The sequence below is a fragment of the Danio rerio genome, chromosome 25 (assembly GCF_052040795.2).
Source record: "Danio rerio strain M-AB ecotype USA chromosome 25, GRCz13ab, whole genome shotgun sequence".
Taxonomy (NCBI): domain Eukaryota; kingdom Metazoa; phylum Chordata; class Actinopteri; order Cypriniformes; family Danionidae; genus Danio; species Danio rerio.
The window spans coordinates 37,339,454-37,354,741 of record NC_141045.1 but is presented as its reverse complement, the minus strand read 5'-3'; the positions used below and the strand labels follow the sequence as shown (position 1 = coordinate 37,354,741).

The following is a 15,288-nucleotide window of genomic DNA, read 5'->3' as shown; positions in this document are numbered from 1 at the left end:
TGAGTTTGTGGTTGTCAATAAACCCTGTGACCTGCAGGAGAAAATCTGAACACACACACACACACAGGAGAAAAGCTCTCTGTGAGGCTCAAACCCGCTCTGTCCAGCACAGCCTCATCAATGTGCGCTTGTTCATGCGTTTGTTCTGTGTGTTCTAGCAGTGTTCCCTATGAAGTGTGCATGTGTGTGTGCCAGTGAAGGGGACTCACTGTCTGAGGCGGCGCTGCCATTGGGCAAAGATCCCAGATCAACAACCAGGCCGTCCAGACAGACGTTGAGCTCACCGCCTGCTACAACCGAGCCTTTGTTCTCCGTCTGCAGAACCAGACTGAGCTGAACGTTCTCCACTGAGAGAGAGAGAGAGAGAGAGAGAGAGAGAGAGAGAGAGAGAGAGAGAGAGAGAGAGAGAGAGAGAGAGAGAGAGAGAGAGAGAAAGAGGGGGGGTATTATGTGAATTAGGCGATGAAACTAATTGTTTAGCACTAGCAGAACAATACATTGATGCCTGTCATTAAAAAAAAAAAAAGGTAGACCAATAAAAACATTAGTGATGTGCTTATAAACACATGCATGCACACACACTCGCTTGAACATGTATGCACACGCACGCATACATGAACATGTATGCACATGCGCACACATGCAAATGCATGTACGCACACACGTAAATGCTCATACGCTTGTGCTCACTCAAACATCAATGCGCACACACACACTAACATGCACAAACGCATACGCTCACACATGCACGCCCATGCATAAACATGTACAAACATGCACGTATGCATGCGTGCACAAACACACACTTGCGCAAATGCACACCCAAACATGCACGAACACGCACACACACGAATGTACATGCATGAAGACATGCACACGCACGAACAAGCACTTGCACACACGAACGCAATGAACAAGTGCACAAACACTCCAATGCACGCACATGAATGCACACACGCACTCATGCACGCTCGTGCATACACACACTGAATCCTAATTTGCAATAAAGGAAAGCTTAAATCTTGACTGTTAAATATACTGTTGTTTCGTTTTTGTTTTTAGTCTCTGATTTGTCATTTGTTTTCACAGGTTCTATTTTAATGTTAACATCACAGGTGCTTTAGCAACAAAAACATTTTTCATAGCAAAACTCAATTTGCTGAACATTATAAAAGATTAAAGATTTTTTATTTGTGGACCCATTTGATGAAGCTTTTCATGATTTCAAATATGATCAAACTTTAAATACATTTCAGTAGGAACACGTCAGAGAAAAGTATGAGCTTTCATCAGAACAGAAATAAGTGTACAGCTGGAATATCATTTCCTGGATATTTTGACATTTAAAAAAAATCACATAACCCATTTGAAACCTTAAAAAAAAAAGCCACGCATTAATTCAAAGTGCTTTCTATATCAGGCTTTCTGCAGGTTTCACAAAGACTTTAAGACCTTTTAAGACTTGCAGAACAAAACTTTAACATTTTTCTTTGTAATGGGCAGTGGATAATTTACATGCCCTATTAAAAAAATTGAAATTTAAGCCACATTTTAAATAGTGTCAAAACATAGTTTTATATATAAAATGTATAATAAATATATATGTTTTAGTTTCAAAAACTATTTAAAAAAAAAAAAAAAAAAGGACATTTTGAAGCTGAGAGAAAATTCCAAAATAATGCTTTATTTTAATCAGAGCATTGTTGAAATATTCGTAGAACTTATTATAGTGCTTTATTCTCAGTATTTCAAATCACTATTCTTACTGTAAATCTCTCAAAATATTAAATATGTGTTACTACTTGTTTCAAAAAACTAAACGACCAAAAAAAGTAATACTTTTTGGAATTTATTGGGAATGTTTGCTCTTGGATGTGTGTGTGTGTGTGTGTGTGTGTGTGGTTTTTTTTTTTTTTATTACCATAAGTTTTAAAAAGTATAAACTAAAATTTATTCACAACAAACATAAATGCATAAATACAGGGAGAACTTTGAAACAAATGTTATTGTAAGGATGATAAGTCGCTGTCGCCACTGGCTTGCATGGTTCAGGATCTGAAAAGCTACTCAATGAATTTACCCTTCAGTGTATGGACTCAGTAATGATTTCAAACCACACTGAACTGAGCTAACCTGAACTTAAAACTGAACTTAAACACTAAAAACTGAACTACCCTGATCCAGTTACTATGACCATTTATGTGAAGCTGCTTTGACACAATCTACATTGTAAAAGCAATATACAAATAAAGCTGAATTGAACTGAACAATACTAACAATATTACTTTTGTTAACAGTGTTTTTATAGATGGATTGTTGGTTTTATAGCTATAAAAGTTTGCAAACATTAAAGTGGTGATTTCTTTTCTTTGACCAAAACACACCAAACAAAACAAATAAAATAAATAAGCCAATAAACAGAAAAAGCCCAAACTAAGGAAATAAGGCTGACAGTCTTAAAAACGCCATCACGCAGCATTTCTCTGCTTTTCTGCAAGCACAAAACTGACTCAGAAACATCTTTACCCACTTTACCCCCAAAAAAACTCTGGGCCTAACCGCGCGGAGTGATCTGCTAAACCCTTCCGGATCATATCAGAACACTCCAGTATTAATTACACACCAAACCTGCACAACAGACCGTTATTCCCAGAACTTAAAACAAATCAATCTATTTAATAAAGAGCATCAGGGTCAGTGTTCTCAGATATTAGTGAAGTTGCTCCTCACGCACCTCGAGAGGCCTTTAAATCAAGTGGGGAAAAAAAAAAAAAAAAAAAAAGGTTCACTCATTACATTGGCTGCACTTACACTGCAGATCTTGATGGTCAATACGATTGTGACTGTATGTGATTTTTTTTTCATTTCTGCTCACATCATCTTTTAGAAGTGACTCCTGAACGGTTCTCTGCATTTACACTGCGCAAAAAAAAAAATAATTAAAAAAAATTCGGACGCTGACTGACAGCTGATAATGAAAAAGCGCTCTTTTCTCTATTCTTTTATTTAATCTGTTTGCAGAGTTTCATTTATTTATTATTATTTTTGACAAGTTGCTTTCCAATAGTTTGACAGAAAAGATTTGGCCATCTTCTTTTAATCTAGGCCTTTTTAAACGAGTAGGCATCTTAATGTCATGTCCATGGCGTAATATGTGCACGTGATGCATGCAATAGTTTTATCAGTTTACATTGGTTATGTGGTGGATAGTGCTCTCGCTCTCATATCCGATCTGTGCCACATGCAGAAAAAAAAAAATCTGAATTAAGTCACTTAAACCCTGCAGCGTAAACTCTGCCATAATCTGTCATTATTTCTCTAAAACAGTGGTCACCAAACTTGTTCCTGGAGGGCCGGTGTCCTGCAGATTTTTGCTCCAACCCTAATCAAACACACCTGAACGAGCTAATCAAGCTCTTACTTGGTATACTTGAAACACCCAGGCAGGTGTGTTGAGGCAAGTTGGAGCAAAACCCTGCAGGGACACCGGCCCTCCAGGACCAGGATTGGTGACCCCTGCTCTAAACCAACAAACAGATCTCTGCATCTGTGCTTGTCTGTGAGAGTTAGTGTGCAAGCGTGTGTCAGTGCATGTGAGAGTGAGTATCCGTGTGTGTTTGTGTGGGTTTAAACTCACTCTTGCCATCATGTGTTCGTAGAGTGTCCAACAAGTCGATGGTGGCGCTGCCCAGAAGCTCCTTCCTCAAAGTGTGACAACTCCACACCTTCAGATCCAGACGACTCTGAGGAGTCACGTTCCTGCACCACACACACACACACACACACACACACACACACACACACACACACACACACACACACACACACACACACACACACGTTAGGAAAAAAATATATATACACACACACACACGTAAGTTACGTATAAGGACTAAGTTGGTCAATTAAGACGAGGATGCGCTAGTAACCTGAGCAAGTTAAATGGTAAAGGGAGAGTTTTTATAATATAGTTGAAGTCAGTACTATTCACCCCCTTCAAATTTTTCTCTTCTTTTTTAAAATATTTTCCTGAATGTTGTTTAACAGAGCAAGGAAATTTTCACAGTATGTCTAATAATATTTTTTCTTCTGGAGAAAGTCTTATGTTTTATTTCGGCTAGAATAAATCCAGTTTTAATTTTTTTTAAACACCATTTTAGGAACAAAATTAGCCCTTTTAAGCTAATTTTTTTCGTGATAGTCTACAGAACAAACCATCGTTATACAATAATTTTCCAAATTACCCAAACTCGCCTAGTTACCCTAATTAACCTAGTTAAGCCTTTAAATGTCACTTTAAGCTGTATAGAAGTGTCTTGAAAAATATCTAGTCAAATATTAATTACTCTCATCATGGCAAAGATAAAATAAATCCATTATTAGAAATGAGTTATTAAAATGATCATCATGATGATGAATTAATCAGTTTTCATGGCACTTCTTAAATATTATATTCTTCAATGAAAAGTGACGCGTGAAGGCTTACAGTGTGAGGTCTTCATTCCACTGCAGCTCGAGGTGTCCGCTGCGTTTGCCCGTTTTCTTGGTCTCGCTGCTCAGGCCGTCGGCGGTCACTTCCACAAATGAACTCAGGCGAGAGTGACGATTGGGCAGTTTAGGAGACTGAGGCTTCGCAGACAACACTAGCAGATGAGGAGAAGACGATGAACACTTCAATCAAAACAACTTCAGTGAGAAAGAGAACATTGAGGGAACACGAAGTTTTAAGACTTAAATATAACATATACTCCAGGGATTTTGAATGCTTGATTCTCATTGGCTAATGAGCATTCTGAGGTGTGCGGTTATTTTCAAATAAACACACAGCTAAAGTGCTTCCGGCAGGTTTTGGGTGCAATACAGTTAGTGTTGGAAATCAACAAAACAATCATAAACATTAATTAAAAAGGGCAGCACAGTGGCTCAGTGGTTAGCACTGGGGCCTCACAGCAAGAAGGTCGCTGGTTCGAGACCCAGCTGGGTCAGTTGGCATTAGTTTCCTTCGGGTGCTCCTGTTTCCCCCATACACATCCGCAATAGGGGAACTGAATGAACCGAATTGGCCTTAGTGTACGAGTGTGTGTGAATGAGTGTATGGGTGTTTCCCAATACTGGGTTGCAGCTGGAAGGGCATCCACTGCGTAAAACATATGCTGAAACTGGGGGTTCATTTTGTGGCGACCTCTGAAATAGACATTTTAATAATCTGCAACCTAATTACGGCTCTGTATCACTACGCTGAATGATAGCAGCCATTTCATCTCACAGCTACGATGGTCAAAAATCACATCAAAACACAACAGAAGGCTTTGGATGAGATCTGGTACGGATTTGGAAGAGCGTAAAGAACTAAAAGGAGCAGTTTAAGGACAAAAACCTGACACAGTCTGGTTAAACAGGTCTCGATGCACATGTGAATGTAGTCCGCTCATTACAAACAGACAACAGTCGGACTACATTCAGACATGCGCCGATATCTGTTTGACCAGGCTGTGGATCAAAGTTAATAATAGCAATCTTATAAATAATGTTTAATTTCTTACACTGATTGATCACTTTGCTTCACAAGACCTCAGCGTGTCTTCAGGAGCCACGGTTATTGATTTAGAATTGTTTGTAAGTGTTCATTTTTAATCTCCAAAACCAGTCACCATTCACTGCCATTATATAAAAATCACCAAGAGTCAGATTCAGCGAAAAAGTCTTCTTTAATGAGTAAAAAGAGTCGCCAAAGACCATCAAAGATGTCTGTGGGTGAGTAAACTAACAGGAAACTTTTACTTTTGGGGTGAACTATCCCTTTAGGCAGACTTACGACACATTAATAAGCGCCAAGAATGCACAACTCCATCAATTCACCAGAAACATTTATGATCTGGATTCCCGTAAGGAATATTCCATCAACCAGGAAATGTGCGCAAATGTGTCCTGACATGATCCAGCATCTCTCACACACACACACAGTTATGCAGTTATTATTCAGCGCACATCACCCTCTAGAGGACACAAAGCTCACTGCAAAAACACATGCTGAGGTCTGATGCTGCAGACTGATGCGTCACAGCAGCTGATAAACCACAAAAGATTCATCAGATCTCCTTATTAATCAAGTTAAAGCAGATTAATCACAAATAAATCAGCTTTTCTTACCTTTCAAGGTCAGCTGTGATTTCTCTATGGCCTGAATGCTGGCAGACTGAGACACACTGGCAGCTGCCATCGTCACAGCACATCACATCACAGCCCTGAATCACAAACAGCATCAGAATTATGACTGAAATGCTGAATATTAATCATTGGGGTATAATAAAGCACAACATAAACACTCTGACGCAACATAAACACTCTGGTGCACCACACACACACACACAGCTTAATACTGTTAAATCAACATCAAATTAATAACAGAAATCACCTAAATAGATTAAATAAGCTACAGTGATTGGTTTAATAATATAATACAGCGATATTCGACGTCTGTCAGCTTCATATAGCAGGTTCTGGTTTAGCTGAGACAAAAACAAACCAAGAATTTAGCCTAAATTGCTGTTTACAGCTGGTTATAACCAACCATATGTGTCCACCCAGAATTAAAAACATATGAGGTGAATTAATAATCGTGACCGGTCGTAATGTGTGGTTAAATGTCGCATGATGTGAGAGACAGTGACGCTGTTTGATTAGCCGCTCGTCATTCAGGAATAAAAAGTCGCGGTGTAGTTGAAATCGTCCTGGAAAAGCGCGTTATAAACGCGGATAGGTTTATACGTAGTGTAACCGTCTTTCTGGTTATAAAAACACATCGGAAATGTTTTGATTCCTACCTTTTATTCGCCGTGAGACTGTGGAGCGCTAACTGTCATTTCCGCTTTAATGTCATGGTCATGTGACTCGCCGTGGAGGATCATGGGTGCGGATCCTCTGTAGCATCAGGTTGCTGCTAGAAGGGATACAGCTGCGGCGGAGTAATAATGGTGTTATTTATTAAATTACTGATTGAATTGTGTTTTATTAACGTCTACAGCTATCAAAACGTTCATAGTAATGTAAAAACACAAATTATATGGTGAAATAATTATGTGAATTATTCAATTACTGATCAAATTGTGCTTTATTAACATCTACAACTATCAAAACCTTCACAGTAATGTAAAACAGTAATTATAAGGAGGAGAAGTACTCAAATTATTTACTGAATTATTAAATTTTATTTTATTAACGTCTATTTCTTTCCCATCCCTCACAGTATTATAAAAAAAGTCATTATGATGAAATAATCCAATTACTGATTAAATTGTGTTTTATTAAATGTCTACAACTATCAAAACCCTCACAGTAATGTAAAAACAGTAATTAGCTATAAGGAGAAATACTCTATTTACTGAATTATTCAAATTTTATTTTATTAATGTCTATTACTACACCAACCCTCACAGTAATGTAAAAACACTAATTATAGCGATAAATATTATTCATTATGATGAAATATAATTCAATTACTGGTTAAATTGTGTTTCGTTAACGTCTACAACTATCAAAACCTTCACAGTAATGTAAAAACACTAATCATAAGGAGAAATAGTTATTTAATAAATGACTGATAAATTGAATTTGATTTTCAAATTAAATTTGATTTTATTACCCTCTATTCCTATCCCAACCCTCACAGTAATTTAAAAACTGTCACGTTAGCGTGATCAAAACAGGAACAAAAACAAAAAGGTGCGGATCCAAGTGCAGATTTGTTTACAGTGCAACAAACAAGGTGATCAAAATACAAAGTAACAAACAAATGACCAAACTAGAAACTAAAACAGAGACAAGGCTCAGAAACAATAACTTTACAAACTAACGTTAGACTTTAGCAAAAAAATACAAGAACAAGATCAAAAAACTCGGTAGCAAGACTTACTAGAACTGGGGCCACGAACGACAAGGAAGACAAACGACGCTGTGACAAACAGAGGTGAAATGGTTGTATAAATAGTCCAGGAAATTAACAGGAAACAGTAACAGCTGTGAGCCAATCAGTGTACGTGGACCGGGTGTAATCAAGCGGCAACCTCCCGCTCTCCCTCAGGAAGCCAATACGGAACTAAAACTAAAATTCATCCGAAATTCCGCTAGTCCAGAGGTCCGTTCTTCGTACCTCGCTTAAATGATCTAAGATGATTTGGCAGATCATGGATCTTTTAATCTTGATAACTGATCTCTCGCTAATTTGGTTCTTCAAACAAGTTGGCGAATCAGATTAGAATGTCTGGATGAACTGATCTGAGATCGCTGCGTGTGTTGTGAAGGACAGATCTATCGATCCTCGAAATCATGATCAGCAATGAAACGATTGGCTGACGGAACAGCAGCGTAATGACATCATCTGATTAACATTCAATTATCCATGTGAGCTAAATTACGTCAAATTAGCAGTAAACCGTTTGTTAAATGTGACACGCAATAACCTTCCACATTTGTTGTGAGCTGCAGGCTTTACACTTTCATGTGTCGAGAGTATTCATCATGTATTTCAATGCATATCAATTTATTTAGTTCTACATTTAGAAAATATTTTCTTTATTGTAGTAGCCGGTTTTTTAATCGGTGTAAAGAGTTACTGGTTGTTTACAAAAGCATTTTGATATTGGTAAAGGCGTCTGCAACTTTTGTGAAGCATCAAATCACTGGCATATTAACTATCAAAACATGTTCTTGACTGCATAAATGAATTATTGCTTTAAAAAAATCACATTGTGCATGTTTATTATACACAATTTGTACTAAGCGGTCTAAAAAGTTCATATCAATAAGTTTTCTCTGTGCACCACCAGGTAGCAGTCTTTGTACTTTCATTTCGAGAGTAGAGATTGCATAAATTTTATTAATATAGACAGGGGCGCAACTAAACATTTACTGAGGGGTATGCGGGTTCAAATTTTGTGTGATCCCTCTTATTTTGGCAAACTAATAATTAAATTAATTAATTAATAATAAATGAAGACAAATTTTCAGATTAACCTTAAAACTTTTGACATTATGTATGATTTGACAGTTTATTTTGATAAAAATAAAAACAAATCTAAACAGTTACATCTACATGAACACTCTAGGCTGTGTGACTGCATGTTATTGTGTTAAATGATTTTGAATTAAACAATAACAATGTTATATTTGTATAAAATGCAAAATAATGTTTTTTAACAAAACATATTTATTTATTTTTATTATTGAAAACTTTTAATGAGGATAATTTTTAAAATAGTTTTGGCACAATGGCGCCCCCCCCATGTGTGGCGCACCTATGCGCCGCATATACTGCATACCCCCTTTTTGCGCCACTGAATATAGATAACTTTATTTATTTCATTAATAACTATAACTTTACATATATATATATATATATATATATATATAGTTTAAAAAATATTTACTCTTTTCCCAAGTGTATATAACTACTACTGTAAGAAAATATCAGAATTCGGAACTACTTTCTGTAGTATATTGCTTGTACTGAGCCGATCTAATCCTGTTTATATAAATTGAACCTGCTCCCGATCAGGTTTGATCTAGCAGAACTGTTGCTATGATAACAACTCTCGGATCAGCTTTGAAGAACGAAACGATCCTCGATCGTGTCAAATCGTCAATATCCAAATCCAGCTAACTGAGTAATCCACGTACGAAGAACGGACCCCTGGCTGCTCCTGGCTCCAAAACAGAGCAAATATCAATTGAGCCCACTGTTAGAATGGCCAACTTTACAGCAGAACAAAAGGTGTTTACAGCCTGGTACAGAAAAAGATTTTGGTTAATACAGCTAATATTACCCATCATGACACCTGTGGGGGGGGGTGGGGGGGGGTTCATAACTCATCCGTTTCCTTTATATTAAGTTATAATAAGTTTGCATAATTAAGGGCGTGGCCACTTGAGTGACAGCTAGGTCTCGTTGGTCGCCGTCACGTCACCTCAGCTGAATCCTGCAGTTTAGCCACAGAACTCGGCATATTTATCGTATTTCTGTGTTGTTTTATGTGGCTTTACACAGTCAACTGCCTTTTGGACTTGTTTCCTACAATTATTAGATGGCATGGCATGCTGAGTGCACTTAATTGTGCTCACAAACCATTCACGTGGCCTCCGTTTCCCATGTAAGTAAAGTTATACACTTATATACCATCTCTATACACGTATTTGTTTTATTTAAGATCATTTATCGTTTATATTTATATTTAGAGCTGTAATGCACTCCAGAATCTGTTGGATTGATTAGCTGTAGGCTCTAGGGGTCCGTTCTTCGTACGTGGATTACTCAATTAGCTGGATTTGGATGTTGACGATTTGACACGATCCAGGATCGTTTCGTTCTTAGAAGCTGATCCGAGAGTTGTTGTCATAGCAACAGTTCTGCTAGGTCAAACCTGATCGGGAGCAGGTTCAATTCATATAAACAGGATTAGATCGGCTTAGTTCAAGCAAAGATAATACAGAAAGTATGTTCTGAATTCTGATATTTTCTTACAGTAGTAGTTATATACACTTGGGAAAATGATACATATTTTTAAACTATATATATATAAAGTTATAGTCATTAATAAAATAAATAAAGTTATACATATTAATAAAACGTATGCAATCTGCACCCTCGAAATGAAAGTACAAAGACTGCCACCTGGTGGTGCAAAGAGAAAACTTTGATATGAACTTTTTAGATCGCTTTAGTACAAATTGTGTATAATAGAAATGCATTATATGTGACTATTTTTTTTAAGCAATAATACATTTATGCATACATAAACATGTTTTGACAGTTAATATGCCGGTGATTTGATGCTTCACAAAAGTTGCAGGCACCTTTACCAATATGAAAATGCTTTTGTAAACAACCAGTTATTCTTTACACCAATTAAAAAACGCCTACTATAATAAAGAAAATCTTTTCTAAATGTAAAACTAAATGCATTGATTTGCATTGAAATACATGATGAATACTCTTGACACATGAAAGTGTAAAGCCTGCAGCTCACAACAAATGTGGAAGGTTATTGCGTGTCATATTTAACAAGCCGTTTACTGCGAATTTGATGTAATTTTGCTCACATGGATAATTGAATATTAATCAGATGATGTCATTACGCTGCTGTGCCGTCAGCCAATCGTTGCATTGCTGATCATGATTTCGAGGATCGATAGATCTGTCCTTCACAACACACGCAGCGATCTCAGATCAGTTTATCCAGACATTCTAATCTGATTCGCGAACTTGTTTGAAGAACCAAATTAGCGAAAGATCAGTTATCAAGATTAAAAGATCCAGGATCTGCCAAATAATCTTAGATCATTTAAGCGAGGAACGAAGAACGGACCCCAGATCAGTCATCTGAAGCGTTGTCATACAGTGTTATGCTGGAGTTCATCAATAGTCTTACAGTAACTAACACAGACTATATCTGAAGTGTTTGGAAGTAATTTGCGTTTTCCTCCTGTTGAAAAACGTCATAAGAACAATGTTTAGTGGCTTTGTGTATTACAGCAGTGTTTTTATAAGTCTAAACACTTTATTGATATAGTGTACAACCAAGCACAAGTGGTCAGAATACAAACGAGTCACAGGTGATAAAGTATTAAGCATTTCTCCCAAAGTAAAGAGTGTCTGAGCCAGGTCCAAGCTAAATGCTAGCAGGTGTCTGTAGCTCCGCCCACTCTCCGCCTCTTTGCCCTTGTTTGGTATCCCGCCGTGGGTGTGATGACGCGTGACCAAAATGGCGACGGTTGGCCGCGCCTACTTGTGACTTCTTTTTTTTTTTTTTTTTTTTTATTGAATGCTTGAAAAACAATAACAACAAATGTCATGAATCAAACAGCAACAATCCAGGGGTTTTTAGTCATTTAGTCCAAGATAAGTGCCAAGTCCTTAATCAAAGTCCTCGTTCGTATTGCTTTTAAGTTGGTTGATCCTTCAATACACTCAAAATACATTTTCATTTCAATTTTAAATTTAGGGAAAAAAGGTTTACACTTGCAAAACTTTCTCTTGTGAATATGAAATTTGGCCAACAAAAAAACAAGGTTCATGAAATAGGTATTATTTTCCTTTTCACAATCATGGAAACCAAAGATAACATTCTTATATGTAAATTCAAAATCTGCCTTCACATAAACTTTTATAAAATCAAAAACATCACACCAAAATGTCATTGAATGAGGGCAAGTCCAAAATAAATGAACAGACGTCTCAGGATTCACTAAATGAACAGTTGGTGTTAATATCATTCTTAAGTCTTTTAAGATTACACTTGTCTGGATAGCATCTATGAATCAGTTTAAAGGTAACTTCTCTTATTTTGTTTGTTATAAAAAATTTGTGGGGTAATGTCCAAACTTTCTTCCAGGAAATATCATTCACAAAACCATTCCAATATGACATTACATAAGGCACAGTAACAAAATCTTCCTGAAACAGGGCTCTTATTTTCTTATTGCATTTTGATTTAGATAAAGAAAGGCAGTTTACTTGTGGCTTCTTTTGCGCTCTTTAGAAACCTATGGGTGACGTCACGGATACTACGTCCATATATTTTACAGTCTATGGGTGTAATGCGCATGGTATGTATGAACTTGTAGTCTTTTGGGCGCTGTAGTCAATTCTCAAAGTCTGTGAACTACAGCGCCCTCCGGTGTTCACTGACCGTCACAACAAAAACAGTAACTATAAGAAAAAATTATTATGTTATTTATCAAATTACTAATCAAATTGTGATTTATTGACGTCTACAACTATCAAAACCTTTACAGTAATGTAAAAACACTAATTATAAGGAGAAATAATTAAATTATTTACTGAATTACTCATTAAATTGAATTTTATTAATGTCTACCACTATCCAGACCCTCACAGTAATGTAAAAACACTAATTATAAGGAGAAATCATTTATATTATTTGGGGAGATGAAGTGGCACAGTAGGTAGTGCTGTCGGCTCACAGCAAGAAAGTCACTGGTTCGAGCCTCGGCTGGGTCAGTTGGCGTTTCTATGTGGAGTTTGCATGTTCTCCCTGCATTCGCGTGGGTTTCCTCCGGGTGCTCCGGTTTCCCCCACAAGTCCAAAGACATGCGGCACAGGTGAATTGGGTAGGCTAAATTGTCCGTAGTGTATGAGTGTGAATGAGTTTGTGTGTGGATGTTTCCCAGAGATGGGTTGCGGCTGGAAGGGCATAAAAAATTGCTGGATAAGTTGGCAGTTCATTCCTCTGTGGCGACCCCGGATTAATAAAGGGACAGAGCCAAAAATAAAATGAATGAATGAATTATATTATTTAATAAATAACTGATTAAATTGTGTTTAATTAATGTCGTACCCCTATCCCCTAAACGTTCCGCTGTATTGATGTGAGTATGCACAGCTGTATCTCTTCTAGACTTCACTAGCATCTTGTGATGATTGGTAGTTATTACGTTATTACGAACTAACAGTTCTTTGAGTATGACTATCAGTCCTTTAGGGCAGAACTATCAGTCATTTAGAGCGGGACTATTAGTTCTTTAGGGCGGGACTATCAGTCCTTTAGGGCGGGACTATCATTTCTTTAGGGCGGTACTATCAGTCCTTTAGGGCAGGACTATCAGTCATTTAAGGCGGGACTATTAGTTCTTTAGGGCGGGACTATCACTCCTTTATGGCGAGACTGTCATTTCTTTAGGGCAGGACAATCAGTTCTTTAGGGCGGGACTATCAGTTCTTTAGGGCGGGACTTTCAGGTTTTTGGGGTGGACTATCAGTTATTTTGGGCAGGACTCTCAGTTCTTTAGGGCGGGACTGTCAGTTATTTTGGGCGGGACTCTCAGTTCTTTAGGGCGGGACTATCAGTTATTTAGGGCGATCAGTTCTTTAGGGCGGGACTATCAGTTATTTAGGGCGATCAGTTCTTTAGGGCGGGACTATCAGTTATTTTGGGCGGGACTCTCAGTTCTTTAGGGCGGGACAATCAGTTCTTTAGGGCGGGACTATCAGTTATTTTGGCCGGGACTCTCAGTTCTTTAGGGCGGGACTATCAGTTATTTTGGGCGGGACTCTCAGTTCTTTAGGGCGGGACAATCAGTTCTTTAGGGCGGGACTATCAGTTATTTTGGCCGGGACTCTCAGTTCTTTAGGGCGGGACTATCAGTTATTTAGGGCGGGACTTTTATTTTTTAGGGTGGGACTATCAGTCCTTAAGGTGATCAGTTCTTTAGGGCGGGACTATCAGTTATTTTGGCCGGGACTCTCAGTTCTTTAGGGCGGGACTATCAGTTATATAGGGCGGGACTTTCAGTTTTTAGGGTGGGACTATCAGTCCTTAAGGTGATCAGTTCTTTAGGGCGGGACTATCAGTTATTTTGGCCGGGACTCTCAGTTCTTTAGGGCGGGACTATCAGTCCTTTTCTGAACAGCTTTCATCCATTTTCAGTTTTTTCTATTTTGTTAGCTACGCCCATCTCCAACTGATCCAATCGGTTTCCAATGGATGAAATCACCAGGATGGTTTCAATTGGAAGTTTGTCATGATATGCTGAAATAAAACAATCTTAACCTCCATTTTGCCGACTTTAAGATCTACCAATGATCAGTCTCTCAGTTCATTCAAAATTAAAATGAGCACAACAAGTCACATAAAACTGGTATTTACTATTAAGAAAACATTAAAGAAATATTATTGTAACAAAATAATATTAATATATTAATATATCAACATTGCAAATCACATTTTCTGTTGCAAAAATGATAAAAAATTACTCAGCTTTCCTGTGAAGTTATCCGCTAGTTATAACTATATACTTTTCCATAACTATTGTCTCAATATATCAGTATAAACATAATTACCGGACCAAATGTTAAAAAAATGACAAAACTATAATATATGTACATTGTATATTCACAAATAGGGCCATATCCAAGTTACATTAAATTAACCACCCTATTAAAAAAGAACAAATGAAACATCACACGGACATTCTTTTGTTTTTAAATAGTCATATTGGAAATTATGTTAGTTTAAATAGAAACTGATCGTCCTATGAGGGGTATTTTTATTGATTTATTTATGTTTGCCTTCAACTGAAGTAATGTTAAAACCAACACATCCTAATGAAATATATCCCCAAAAAAACTAGCAACCATCAAAATATCCTGGCTGAAATGGGTAAAATTGGACAGTATAAAGGTTTCAATGGAATTTGTTGTGAAAACCATTTGAATATTCTGTGGTAGTTTCTTTATAGGTTTTCCCGCAGGGTGACAGTGGTGGTATGTGTATT

The 15,288-nt window shown here is 37.3% G+C and overlaps 1 protein-coding gene across 10 annotated transcripts in view; it reads right to left on the bottom strand.

The window, feature by feature from the left end:
- wwp2 (WW domain containing E3 ubiquitin protein ligase 2) overlaps positions 1-7,955 on the bottom strand; it is a 55,887-nt gene extending 47,932 nt beyond the window's left edge. For 5 of the 10 annotated variants that reach the window (XM_087310909.1, XM_087310907.1, XM_087310913.1 and 2 more), the window contains exons 1-5: positions 6,825-6,896; positions 6,151-6,245; positions 4,487-4,643; positions 3,638-3,759; positions 210-347 (exon numbers count right to left, since the gene is read on the bottom strand). In XM_087310909.1, coding sequence (XP_087167035.1) covers positions 210-347; positions 3,638-3,759; positions 4,487-4,643; positions 6,151-6,220 — 487 coding nt within the window. In that variant the 5' untranslated portion in view covers positions 6,221-6,245; positions 6,825-6,896. 10 annotated transcript variants of the gene reach the window in all.
- Between the last annotated feature and the right edge of the window lie 7,333 nt (positions 7,956-15,288).